At 36.2% G+C, this 12,467-nt stretch overlaps 1 protein-coding gene across 2 annotated transcripts; it reads right to left on the bottom strand.

Moving 5' to 3' along the window:
- Positions 1 to 3,035: 3,035 nt before the first annotated feature.
- Positions 3,036 to 9,348, bottom strand: LOC119694745 (zinc finger CCCH domain-containing protein 28). 2 transcript variants are annotated; one of them, XM_048632717.1, is made up of 9 exons: positions 9,099 to 9,348; positions 7,628 to 7,710; positions 6,978 to 7,202; positions 6,279 to 6,603; positions 5,975 to 6,044; positions 5,363 to 5,460; positions 4,798 to 4,873; positions 3,860 to 3,980; positions 3,036 to 3,173 (listed from the first exon to the last, which is right to left on the bottom strand). In XM_048632717.1, the coding sequence occupies exons 1-9, from the start codon at positions 9,109 to 9,111 to the stop codon at positions 3,129 to 3,131; spliced, it is 1,056 nt and encodes a 351-aa protein (XP_048488674.1). In that variant the 5' UTR covers positions 9,112 to 9,348; the 3' UTR covers positions 3,036 to 3,128. The 2 variants fall into 2 exon arrangements, with proteins under 2 accessions (XP_048488674.1, XP_048488675.1); XM_048632718.1 differs by having other exon boundaries at positions 6,279 to 6,600.
- Between the last annotated feature and the right edge of the window lie 3,119 nt (positions 9,349 to 12,467).

The raw sequence follows: 12,467 nt of genomic DNA, 5'->3' as shown, positions 1-12,467 counted from the left end.
GCTAGATGGCAGCTCTCAGGCGCGTCACAAGTTCATCATTAGGGTTACGAAGAAGTGTACAAGTGTATCGCTAGATGGCAGCTCTTTCGCGCGACACAAGTTCATCATTAGGGTTACAAAGTAGTGTACAAGTGTACCGCTAGATGGTAGCTCTCTCGCGCGAAACTCATACACTCAGAATAATAACTAAGTATAGTGCCACAATCTTATCTGTTCCGGTGACGGCGTCGCTTTGACCGAGTCCAGTGATGCCATCAATTAAATGTTGCCTATTTGTGGTTTAAACGACAATGCATTTCTGCTATTGCCTATTTTATAATTAGGAACATTCATAAGCATAGATAATTCAAAATAAGATAAGATAAGATAAGATATTCTTTATTTGCACACAAAAATATGGACAACAATACAAAACTTAATCTAACACATATGTACAAATGGCGGTCTTATCGCTTAAAGCGATTTCTTCCAGACAACCTTTGGGTGGAAGGATATTTAGATGTAAAGAAGGGTAAAGTGTACTAGGAATAAAGAATATACCATAAATATTTCAAAGATATTTCAAATATAATATTTATATATTTCAAATATTTCATAAATATTTCAAAATATTCGGTCGATAGTAAATGAAAGAGGATATTATAAATCAAACGACATGTGTTGTATGGAAAATTTGTACACGGCGAACAGAAATAAAATAAGCTCTAATTATGTTCTGATACAGGAGATTAAATCTAGATTACAATGGTATAGGTAATATCAGATCTGTGGGTCGTGGAAATACCGAGATAGACAGACTTAAAAAAAACTATAAAGTAATTATTATTTATTTAGTTATTTATGAACAGTTTATTTTACATTTTCTAAAGTAACAAGAAATAAGAGCATAAAATTAAAAGAAATTCAGACAATGCACAAAGGCTAATTGCCAAAGAGCAATTTCTTCCAGCCAACCCTTGATATTGATAGGTTAGGAGAAGATGTCATTAATCATCATTATTTCGTCTAAAATCGCTGCAGGTGCGCGAAATTCTTCTTGGTATACTGCCTACGATTTAAAGTGACATATCACCTGTAATCAAAGAAAAATAAAAAAATAAATTATTATATACTTTTCATTATGACCCATCCCGTCCCCACTGCTGGGACACGGGATGGGGAGAAAAAATTAATAAAATTACATGTGAGTAAATGGGTAAAATTATTCGTCATATTTGGCAACACTAACCTGTAGCCGCTGCAACTCGTTCTTCCAATTTTTCAAACGGAATTAAAGGCGTCTGAATACGTTATTCTTCCTGCATAAAAGCCAATATATCTAGTATTACTTTTCTTGCATCACATTTTAGCGCTTTTGGCATTATTTTCATGCAGAAAATCACAAAACAAATTAAATAACGTAACGTCAGCCTCTTCGCAGAAATTGACAACTCAAATAACGCACAGAGTATGAAATGACGTTTGACAATGACATCTCGTTAGTTGCACATTTTGACCACCGGAACAGATAAGATTGTGGCACTATACCTGGATTTGATTACAGATTTGGCCATGGTTGCCTAGCAACCAATGTCAAAAAATGCACTAGTGATGTACCGGTAAGGAGATATTTATTGATCGAAAAAAAGTGATAGTTAAAGATGTCACAATTTATTTTATTTTGCAAAATATTTCTTTGATATATACAAAAGTCAATTTGTATAATATAATCATATATTTTTATTATTAGTTTGTAACATATTATAAGGCTTAAGTTAACAAATTAGTATTATAACCCACTCTACAGTGGTGACGTTAGTCTTAAAGGTTGACTAATGGGACATTCTGATTCTGAACCACTTTTGTTCATCAACTTCAGGAAAGTCAAGATATTTAAAAATGTTATTGACTAGCCATAGTAAAAAATCACGTGACCTACCAACATTCTATGGATCGGCAAAAACATTTTAGTCGTAGAGAGTAAATTCATAATTAAACTAATTTAAAAAATTGGCAGACTTTTTTCAGATCGCTCTGACGCTTCCCGCGGGTACACCCACCCCAGTCTGCGTTTTCCAAGATAATAAATTCTAATAGAAAAGTTTACAGTATTTTATTTATTATATTAAAAACCAAATTATTAATAATATTTCCATCCCTGCCTGCTGAGTGGATAAAGAAAAAATATGTGACTCATGCTTTTTCGTTTTCTATTTTCTTGTCACATCTTTATCCACATTTGGTAGTCAACTACTAAAATATTTAATATTATTACTTATCCAGTTTCTAGTTATCAGTTCTGTAATACCATTTTCGTATTACATTCTTTCTAATTAAATCTTACTACTTACATATAATATCTAGATACATCGTACATAATATTATGTAACGGACGTAAATCACAGTCATTAATGACTAGGCCACCAATCATCCTCTATTATGCCATCTTAAACAATATTAGGATTTCGTCAAAAATACACTATACCTACGCATAAGTGTTATACTTGTCTAAACTTACGTTAGAGCTATGCCACACGGGCTTTGTTAGCACTGTGTCGACTTAAATAGATTTGTTTACTTACTAAATTATTTAAAAAAGTGTTTGAGATCTTAGATGTACAGTAAGCTGCATAAGTCGCTATACACTTTTGTACCTTGTCAAATTCACTAACTGCCTCTTCATTCATTCAAACATTGACAGTTTGCTAAGTTGGTAGCTACTTATGTAGCTGATTGTACCTACTATACGTTTCGAAGCACACTACACATTACACATAGTTACACATTACTTACACTATTATACACACATTTCTAGTTTATGACTACAATGCATCAGTAACAATAATTATGTCTTAAAATATATTTTTATTTATATCAGCAGCAAGTGCCGTCGTCCAAGCGGGGTTTTACCTCAACAATTTAAAAAAAAAACAATACGAGTGGAATGGTTTTCCATAAGGTTTCCCTTATGGAAAACCATTCCACTCGGTTTCCATAAGGGAAACCTTATGGAAACCCATTCCACTCGTATTGTTTTTTTTTTAAATTGTTGAGGTAATGAATATTAAATATTTCATGATGACATGGTAACGGCGATAAATGCATAGTCTTGCTCATAAATGTAATTAACATAAGCTAATTATTTACTATTAGTTTCCTATTTGCGGTCGCCGGCCTGTCCTCTCGTTTTGTTTCTGAAAAACAAAAATATCAACATTGTTAATATATTGAATTTAAAAAGAATGTCGATGAGATGAGGAAACATTGATAAAATACAAAAAGATCCGATTGATAGATAAGCCGTTTGTCTAATTATAGGTTATCCCATGGACTTAGTATATACCAGTTATTCAAAAAGTTATTGATTTATAATGCGCCAGCTCTAAGTTGAAAGCCATTTTATAACAACCAATCCCACTCGGAGTTACAAAATATTGGGACTGGACAAACTAATATTCTTGAAATTTAGACTTTGTAGTAGTTGGTCAACATAATTAGTTTTGCAGTACTGGACCGACCGATAACTATATCTCATTCCACGGGGAAAGACATCTGATACAAACAAAAACTACCTTTATTCGAATGTAATATAAGGGTTCTGTCAGAGGTCTTTCCCTGTGGAAAATAGGTACAGTCAGCTCCATAAGTAGCTATACACTTTTGTACCTTGTCAATCTGAAACCGCCTATCAGTTAATTGAAACATTGGCGGTTAGTCAGTTTGACAAGGTACAAATACGTATAGCTACTTATGCAGCTGACCGTACATGAATGGCTAACAAATTCAAGATATTAATACAGGGTGTTGCATAAGTGACTTTCGTGAACTATCGTAAGGTGTATTTTTTTTATGCACTGCAACTTTGTTGTAGTTTACTTACCAATAAGTATATTATTACGGCGTCCAACCGCCTTTCCTTCTTCTCTAGGTCTTCGAGCTCGTGATTCATGTTCTTGATGCTGTTGTTAATCGTCGCTGCCTTACTCTGGGTGTGCAGCAACCTGACAGGTATTTATATTAAATAATAATAATATGTGGGGACATCTCACACACGACCATTAGAACGCAAACTGGCCAGAGCCTGTAATATGGGTATAGGACAGCTGATATATCTAGACAGATACATGTTAACACCCAAGACCCGATAACAAATAACTGCCCTGGTCGAGAATCGAACCCGGAACCTTCTTCACTAACCACTACACTACACTATGTTCATAAGAAGCTAGCAAGGATACGACAGCAAAAGTTGTTCAGAATGACGGTGACACCCTGACTCCACCCTCTTTCAGTTTTTTTACATTCTGATGTACTCTATTCTCTATGGGGATGTAAGTACCTGCACCTGGCTCTCTCGTATTGAACCTTTGTGCATATCCCCAAGGTCTAAACTGCCTTCCTAAGCTTGGACCATTTCCCACCACGCTGGTCCACTGCGGGTTGGCGGGTTCACATCTCTAGATGTGCTAAATCTAGATATGCAAGTTTCCTCACGATGTTTTCCTTCACCGTAAGAGCGATGGTATACATTGTACTTATGTTAAAATAACTCATTGGTACATGTCAGCGCCGGGACTCGAACCCGCATCTCTTGCGTGAGAAGCGGGCGCTTACCCGACTGAGCTACCACCGCTCATTCTGAGGTATTTGTACTTATATTTAATATTGAAAGGAGGTACCGTTTCTGAAAAAATTATGATCATCTTCTTTTGTAAGCTGCTAAGCAATGAATTGCCAAATCATAGCTACAAATATGCTGTAGCGCTTGATTTGATTTGATTTGAAATAATTATTTTTAAATAATAAACGCGGTCTTACCTATTTTTCAACACATCGCAGTTTGGACACGAAGAGGCTTTGACTCCATTGTTCAGGTTCAACGAGGCCATGTCAACTGAAGAAAATTAAATAAACGATTAAGTATTTCAGTAATGTTTCCATAAGAAAGATCTATTCTCATTAGATTATTAGATATGTACGATACGGCTCGCGGCCAATCTCGTGAGTATAAAATTTGACATATTTAATATACAGCGAAAAGTGGGTTGCTCGCCTGCGAGTCACCTCTGACTACACAGTGGTGACGTGGGCATATTCAGTGTGTATTCGTGTTCAGTCCAACTATAAAGTCATGACAATAAAGAGTGCGATTATGCAAAGACTTTTTATCACTGTCAGTTACATACTTACTCTTAAATAAATTTTAACAATAAAATACCGTTGGTAATGGCTTTTTATGGATTTGTGTTTTTAAATAAACATAAGAGACCAATTACAAATGATCTTTAACAATGAGTTAGAAGTGTTAGAACCCACATCCGTGTTCAACACTTGATAGTTGGAGTGTATGTGCGTATGTGTAGTAGCGCGAGGCGGTGCTTACACTTGTTGATGAGCGCCGCGTGGTCCCCGAGGCCGGGCTTGGCGGCCGGCGCGCCCGCGGAGCCGGGCGGCGGCGGCGGCGTGCCCTGCTTCACCAGCCTGCGTGACACACAATCACTTTACCACACACATACACAGTTAGAATGACTTGCAAGAAAAAATAAAAAAAATCTCTTGTCTTGCTCTGACACTATACTATACTGTCAAAGCAAGCGAGCAATAGATTTAAATTCGTTTAAATGTCTAGTGCATGTCACCCTTATAGATAATAGATAGATACACTTTTGTACCTTGGCCAACTCACTAACTGGTTTTCATTCTTATAAACATTGAGGTGTTGAGGGTTAGTTTGTTTCACAAGGTACAAAATGTATAGCAGCTATACTTATGCAGCAATCCAGAATTCGTATGTATAAACAACGGGTCTCGAAATAATAGCTAAGAATAAACAAGGAGCGCCGCCGTAAGTTTGAGATAGAATTCATTGTTCGGACCAAAAACTTTTTACTGAACTCTATGTCCGTACAAGGGTTTATCTCAATCAAATTATCAAAAATGGTCGAACGCAAGGAGACGACTATAATAATAAGAATGAATCTCTGATAGTAGTTACCCCATAGATATCGGCACTATCGGAGGCGGGTTGGCCAGGTTCACTGCGGGCGCCGGCAGCGGCGCTGGCTCTGGAAAACATTATGGAAGTATTAGTTATGCACCTATAATTAATTAATGAAGACATGGGCTATATAGTTGCTGCAGTCATTTCATTTCAGTCCATTTATAAAGTTGAATTACATATTGCCATCACTAAATTAAAACTTTCTGCCTTCGGAATCATTACAAATTTTCCGATAAGTTACCAATTCTGATAATCTATTGTTTTATGTTTATAATAACTGGATTTGAAGTCCACTTACGAGGCGGCGGCGGCGGCGGCATCAGCCTGACAGCGGGGCGGGCCGCGGGGGGCGAGGCCAACGACCCCGCCGCATTGTTCCTCACATGCGCCGTGGCATGCGGCGGCAACACTCCAGTTCGGTAAAACTTCTCTTGCTCGAAGATGCTCGCGTGAACGAACCTGCAGTTCTTGTGCTTGCAAATGGAGTTCTGGTAGTCGCGGCAGAAGTTGGTGATCTTCTTGAGCAGGGCCAGGTCGTGCTTGTGCGCGAAGCGGCACGTGCCGGCGCCGCGCGTGCAGTTGCCCCGGATGAAGTTGCGGCACACGTCGCCTGTCTTCACCTGCTGGCCACAGGGAGGGTTTTAGTCACCGTGGTTTTAAATAATCTACAGTGGGCTGCGTAACCTGGCCCCGCTTTCGGTAGCAGTGTCACTGTGACAGCAGAGGGCTTAAGGCTGAGAATTTAAACAAAATTTTGAACAATATTTGACCCTTTTATGGACTTCGGTCCACAACACTGCATTACAACGTCGCATCTACACATTCTGCGACAGTATGCTAGCGTTTGCACTGAAAAACTGTCAAAACAATTGCAGACTTCTATGATTGGCATTCCAAACGCAGTGTTACAACTACAGCCAGACCCAGTGCAGACACTGTTTATAGTGTGTCTAAGTTGCTTCCTTTAACAGACTTTAATATAACAACCGTCTCTCACCTTCTCCCCATCATCCTTCTCCTTCTTAATATTGTTGAGTATTTCCTCGTTGAACTCGTCGTGGGTGTCGGCGGCGGGCTCGTGGCCGGGGCTGTCCGGCGGCGGCGGGCCCAGCGGCAGCGGCGGCGGCGGCGCGCCCCCCCCGGCCCCCTCCATGCCCTCCGTAGCCGCACAGGGACACTCCCCCGCCTGAACACTGTTCTCGTCTATTTTTGACTTCAAGAACTGCAAGGTTTCGGGAAATGTCATTAAAGGGATGAAGAACAATAATAAAAATCATGGAAATAATTTTCTATGAAAACGAAAAATAAATATAGAAAATAAACTAAAAATTAATTTAAATTAAGTATAAAATATTATGGATTATGTATGAAGTAATTAAATTAAGTAAGTAACTAATGAATCATCCATATAGTTAATATGGATGCATAGTACGGTGTCCTGCGCCTAAAAGTATACAGGCGGTGTTTTTAAAATAGCGATCTCAAGCTCACATGCTGCTCAAGCACATCCACATAAACACCACTGCTACACACATCACACAACACGTCCCCGGATTTATAACAGATGTAGCTGGTCCCTTCATCATCAGGGATTGCTATTTTAAAAACTCCGCCTGTATACTTTTAGGCGCAGGCCACCATACATACCTTTTTCATTTTCTTGAAATTGGGTGAGGGTCGGAAGTGAATATATTTTTCATCAACTCCAACCCGTCTGCCTTGGTCCAGATCTGAAAATTCAAATTATGATATATCAAAGTAGCTAGGAAAATTTTCAAATGATAATAATGATGCATAAGGTATTAACTGTCAGTAGGGTTAATTAACAGTCCTTCTCCTGATTATATCAGTGTATCATTGTTCTCACCATTCAGTATTTATCAAAAACAATATTAATTATAATGTATAACTGATTAATATAGTAACAAATAAAATCGAATGATTTAAATGACACTATAGAGAAAATAAACTATGATATACACTTCTTTATTAATCATTCAACCTTTGTGTCCCAAAGAGAGAATAGATTTTCTACTTACCTCATTTGCTAATTAGTAGAAACTTTTTATTCTGTTTAAAAGTAGGTACTAATTAAGTACTAAGTAATTTAGCTAAGCTTGTTAAATATGCCTTAACAGGACTAAACTTCATTAGTTTTTTGGTCTCCAGATGACCACATGAATGTGTAATTACAGATATTTATATAAACATTTATCTCAGTTCTTAAAGGTGACCAGAATAATAGAATAATGGCCACCTCTTATACTAAAACTAACAATAATGACATAGAAATATGGTAAGGCCGTGTCCGCACTGCGAATATTTTTCCGCGCGGTATTAATTTGCACGAATTATATTCCACAATCAAAGTTTGCCTGTTGATTTTTTTAGTGATTTTTTTTTCGCAAGTGCAGATACTCCTATAGTATAAAATGTGTTACAGAATTGCGAATTAATTCCGCACGGAAAAATATTTGCGGTGCGGACACGGCCTGCTTTAAGACTCGTGTAAAGAATAACTGCCATCACTAGGGTAGGGATTACACTATAACTGCTGATTAATCATCATTGGTTTAAGCAAAGATTTATAATCCTACCCTCATGTTCAGAAGAGGCATTTATAAAATCTTTAATTGAGCTAATGATGATAATTCATCTGTGAGTATGGCAGTAGTTTGTATACTCTGTATAGATCTAGCCCTAGATAAGACGATACAGCATAAAACAATTCAGCTGATTGGCTGTAGTCCGAGTGCTCAAATCAATTGTTTATTAAAACAGTCACTCCGTCCATGCATACTCACTGTAAACCTTGCTTTTAGCAGTCATGCCCTATTTTTATCTTAGACAAAGCATAAATAAACTCTTACCCCCTTATTCATAGAGAAGTTACAAAACGTTTTAACTAATAAACTGTTTTGTCCCTCTCCGACGAAGAACAATTTGTTCTTTGACAGAGAGGGACAAAACAGTATATTAGTTAAAACGTTTTGTAACTTTTCTATGAATAAGGGGGTTATTGTGTACAGCTTTAGTTCGAGAAGAAGATGAACACATGAGAGTGTGGTGTTTATATAAATTTATCAGTCATGTGGTAATTATAGTAATACGTTCTCACCTGAATCCTGCATTTACTGGAACCGTTGCAGAACAACACGAACGAATGGTATTGAGAACGCAAGGTGCATAAAATCCAAATTAATGAAATTAAACACAAAATAAAATAACCGAAATCAAAACCGTTGACCGACATTTACAGCAAATTTATGAAATAAACTATAAATTATCAATCGAAACATAAATTAAATACTAGTAACGATCATCTCGAGGAGCACTCTATTCTAAATTCTAACACGTTTTATAATATAATTTATCTACAAAAAGAAGTAGGTACCTAACAAAAAAATAAAATTGCATTTTTCACTTTAACTTCAACAGTTTCAACTTTATTTTAAGTATACTCTGTGGTGGCATCGGTCGGTTTTGCCAACAATTTGTGCCAGTGTCGAGTTCTGGCGTAGCATGTAAGGAAAGAAATTTAAAAAGTACAGTTAAGAATGTTGCTTTGAAAGGGAGTATCATAAAATATAATATCTATGAATAAAATAATATATATTATAATACGTACATTGAGGTACGGTCAGCTGCATAAGTAGCTGTACACTTTTGTACCTTGGCAAACTGACTACATAACAAACCGTCAATATTTGAATAGGCAGTTTGTGAGTTTGACAAGGTACAAAAGTGTACAGCTACTTATGTAGCTGACATTGAGCTGACTGTAGATAATTGATTAAACTTCAACTTTAAAAAAATGCATTAATAACGGACTCGCTTTGGTTAACACAGAATAGATACGTAGTACACGCAAGAACTTTGTATTATAACAGGACTGAGTACTGCCAAAATTTTAATTACGAAAACACGTCGTAAGCTTTTGTAATAAGATTCAATTTGGCAATCAACGTTTCAAGAGCCAAAACGAGCCGAGCGAGATAGCTAGATTAGAGGCCGTTTGTCCCTTACTAACGCTTGCCATCCCAAAAAAAACGTGATAGTTGGTAGAAAATATTTGATTTGATTTGAATTGAAAATGTTAGATTTTTATTTCAAACAATGATTTAATTATCATACGAACTCTAAGCATAACTTATAATTAAATAATAACTTTAAACTTACTAATAAGATTAAAGTTATTATTTAATAAGATATTTTTTTGTATCGTACCTCATAATAATTATGTTAAACCTGTCATTATTTCAAACACTTGGTAGTATTCTTTTTATTACCTCATGCCAACCCTTTCATCTGTCATGGCGGTTTGTTTTGAATTTATTTGTTGTTGTCTTGTCATACCTAGTTATTTTTGCAAAATTAGTAAGTTTCATTGAAGAAATTGAGAAAAAGTGCTGTGTACAAGTTTGTAAAAGTGAATCGTGTGGTGGTTGCGGCATATTATTTCACAGGTAAGCCGAGAAAGGTAATATTAGATTTATAACAAACTAGCTGTTCCCGCGCGCTTCGCTTTGCCTTAAAAAGTTTTCCCGTGGGAATTCCGGGATAAAAAGTAGCCTATGTTCTTTCCCAGGGTCTAGACCGTATGTATACCAAATTTCATTCAAATCCGTTCAGTAGTTTTGGCGTGAAAGAGTAACAGACAGACAGACACAGTTACTTTCGCATTTATAATATTAGTTAGGATAGGGTGGTCTGAGGGATAGGGTAACCATGCGGTATGACATTACCTTTTTTTTTATTTTATTACCTAGCACCTAGCTTCCACTGTCTGCCCGTCTGTCTTTCAATGTGCCATGACTAATTATATATTTTATTTCTTTGTCAGATTTCCCAAGAATGAAGATAATAAACAAATATGGCCAGCCATCAAGATGTTGTTCCGTTGTCACAATAGATCATCATCATCCAGTTCAATGTAATGAAGAACCACACATGAGTTCCAGTTGTAAAGGCATTAGCTAATTCATATTTAAATTTTAACATACTTATTCCATAATGGAAAATCTAATTCCTTAAAGATTTTAGGCAGTAAGATTGGCCTCCGGCAGAATTGTATAAAACAATATTGTTTAGCCATGTTTAGTAATAATAAAAATAAATTCAATAAATACAGTGTCTTTTATTTGAATTTGTCATAATCTACTATATCCCATTCCACGGGGAAAGACATTTGATAAGTGAAATGAAATGAAATGAAAACATTTATTTGCCTATTTGGTTTAGAAATGGGTTCCTGGCTCCCAAACTAGGATACCCTGTGCTATGGGTAGCCAGGCATCCTTGGTATACTCAGGTGACGACAACAAGTAGTTAAGAACTATTTAAAATTTATAATTTACGTACATAATAAGTTAATATTTTAGAAAAAAAAAATATTCTGTAGGTAGTTAGCATAAAATACATGCTGTCACTTTCTGTTATTATTTTTTTGACAGTGACAGCATGTATTTTATCTCACAGGTAGCCACTAACCAGACATTGTGGAACAGGGGCTTATAGTGAGTTACTTATGATTAAGTTTAAACAACAAAAAAATTAGGGTAGGTAGTGAAATACTTGAATATTACGATCGATATGATAAGTGTTCAAGCAGCTAATGAATAAGGAACATTTTATGTGTTCCGTATCCTCATTACAATAAAGACCATTATTGAAGCAAACATCGTATGACTGTGGGTTAGGGTCGTGAAGTATATTTGTTACAAGTGATGATGTCCAAGCTGTGAAAGGGTGTGCGTGATGGGTAAATGTATACAGTATATGTGGTGATTGCAGATTAATTTATGCTGTGATAGTTAGGTAAATTATGTTCTGATAGGAAAGCAGTGTATTTCAGTAAGTGTTATGTATTTGGAGTTTAGATAGGTATTGATTGGTGTTTAGTGTTTGAGTTGTATTTTTTGTTTTTTTATTTGTTTGAAATTTAGGTAAGTTGTTAAATTTGGTATTTAATTAGTCAAAGTCAATATATAAATACAAACAAAAACTAGCCTTATTCGAATGTAATAAGGGATCTGTCAGATGTCTTTCCCCGTGGAATATCCTATTTCATTGGTGATTATTATACTATATATAAAGCTGGATTACCACTCACTCACTGACTGACATGATTGTTCTCCCAGAAGGAGCCATTTTTTGATATGAAAATGTTTTAGGGAAATGTACAGGGTGCTCGGGTGAGTAGAGAAAAAATCCGAAATTTTAAAAAAAGATTTAAAAAAAAAAAATTTTTTTTGTTCCTCTTTTTTGGTGACCATACATTTTTTTATATTTTGAGGGTGTGTTTAGAGTGTCTGACAGATTATAAAAAAAATATAAAAAAATAAAAAAACAAAATGGCGGCCGAGTTGCAGTGAAGCAAAGTTTAGGGCGTGTCAGACCCGACTTGAGGTGAATTGATCTCCCGGAAGGGGGGGAGGTGGGGGGATGCTGTTTTTTGTAAACGGTGGGGCACATGATAAAATTTAAG

Source organism: Plutella xylostella, chromosome Z (genome assembly GCF_932276165.1).
Source record: "Plutella xylostella chromosome Z, ilPluXylo3.1, whole genome shotgun sequence".
NCBI classification, from domain to species: domain Eukaryota; kingdom Metazoa; phylum Arthropoda; class Insecta; order Lepidoptera; family Plutellidae; genus Plutella; species Plutella xylostella.
Note: the sequence above shows the minus strand (reverse complement) of the source record. Positions and strands in the feature narration are given on the sequence as shown.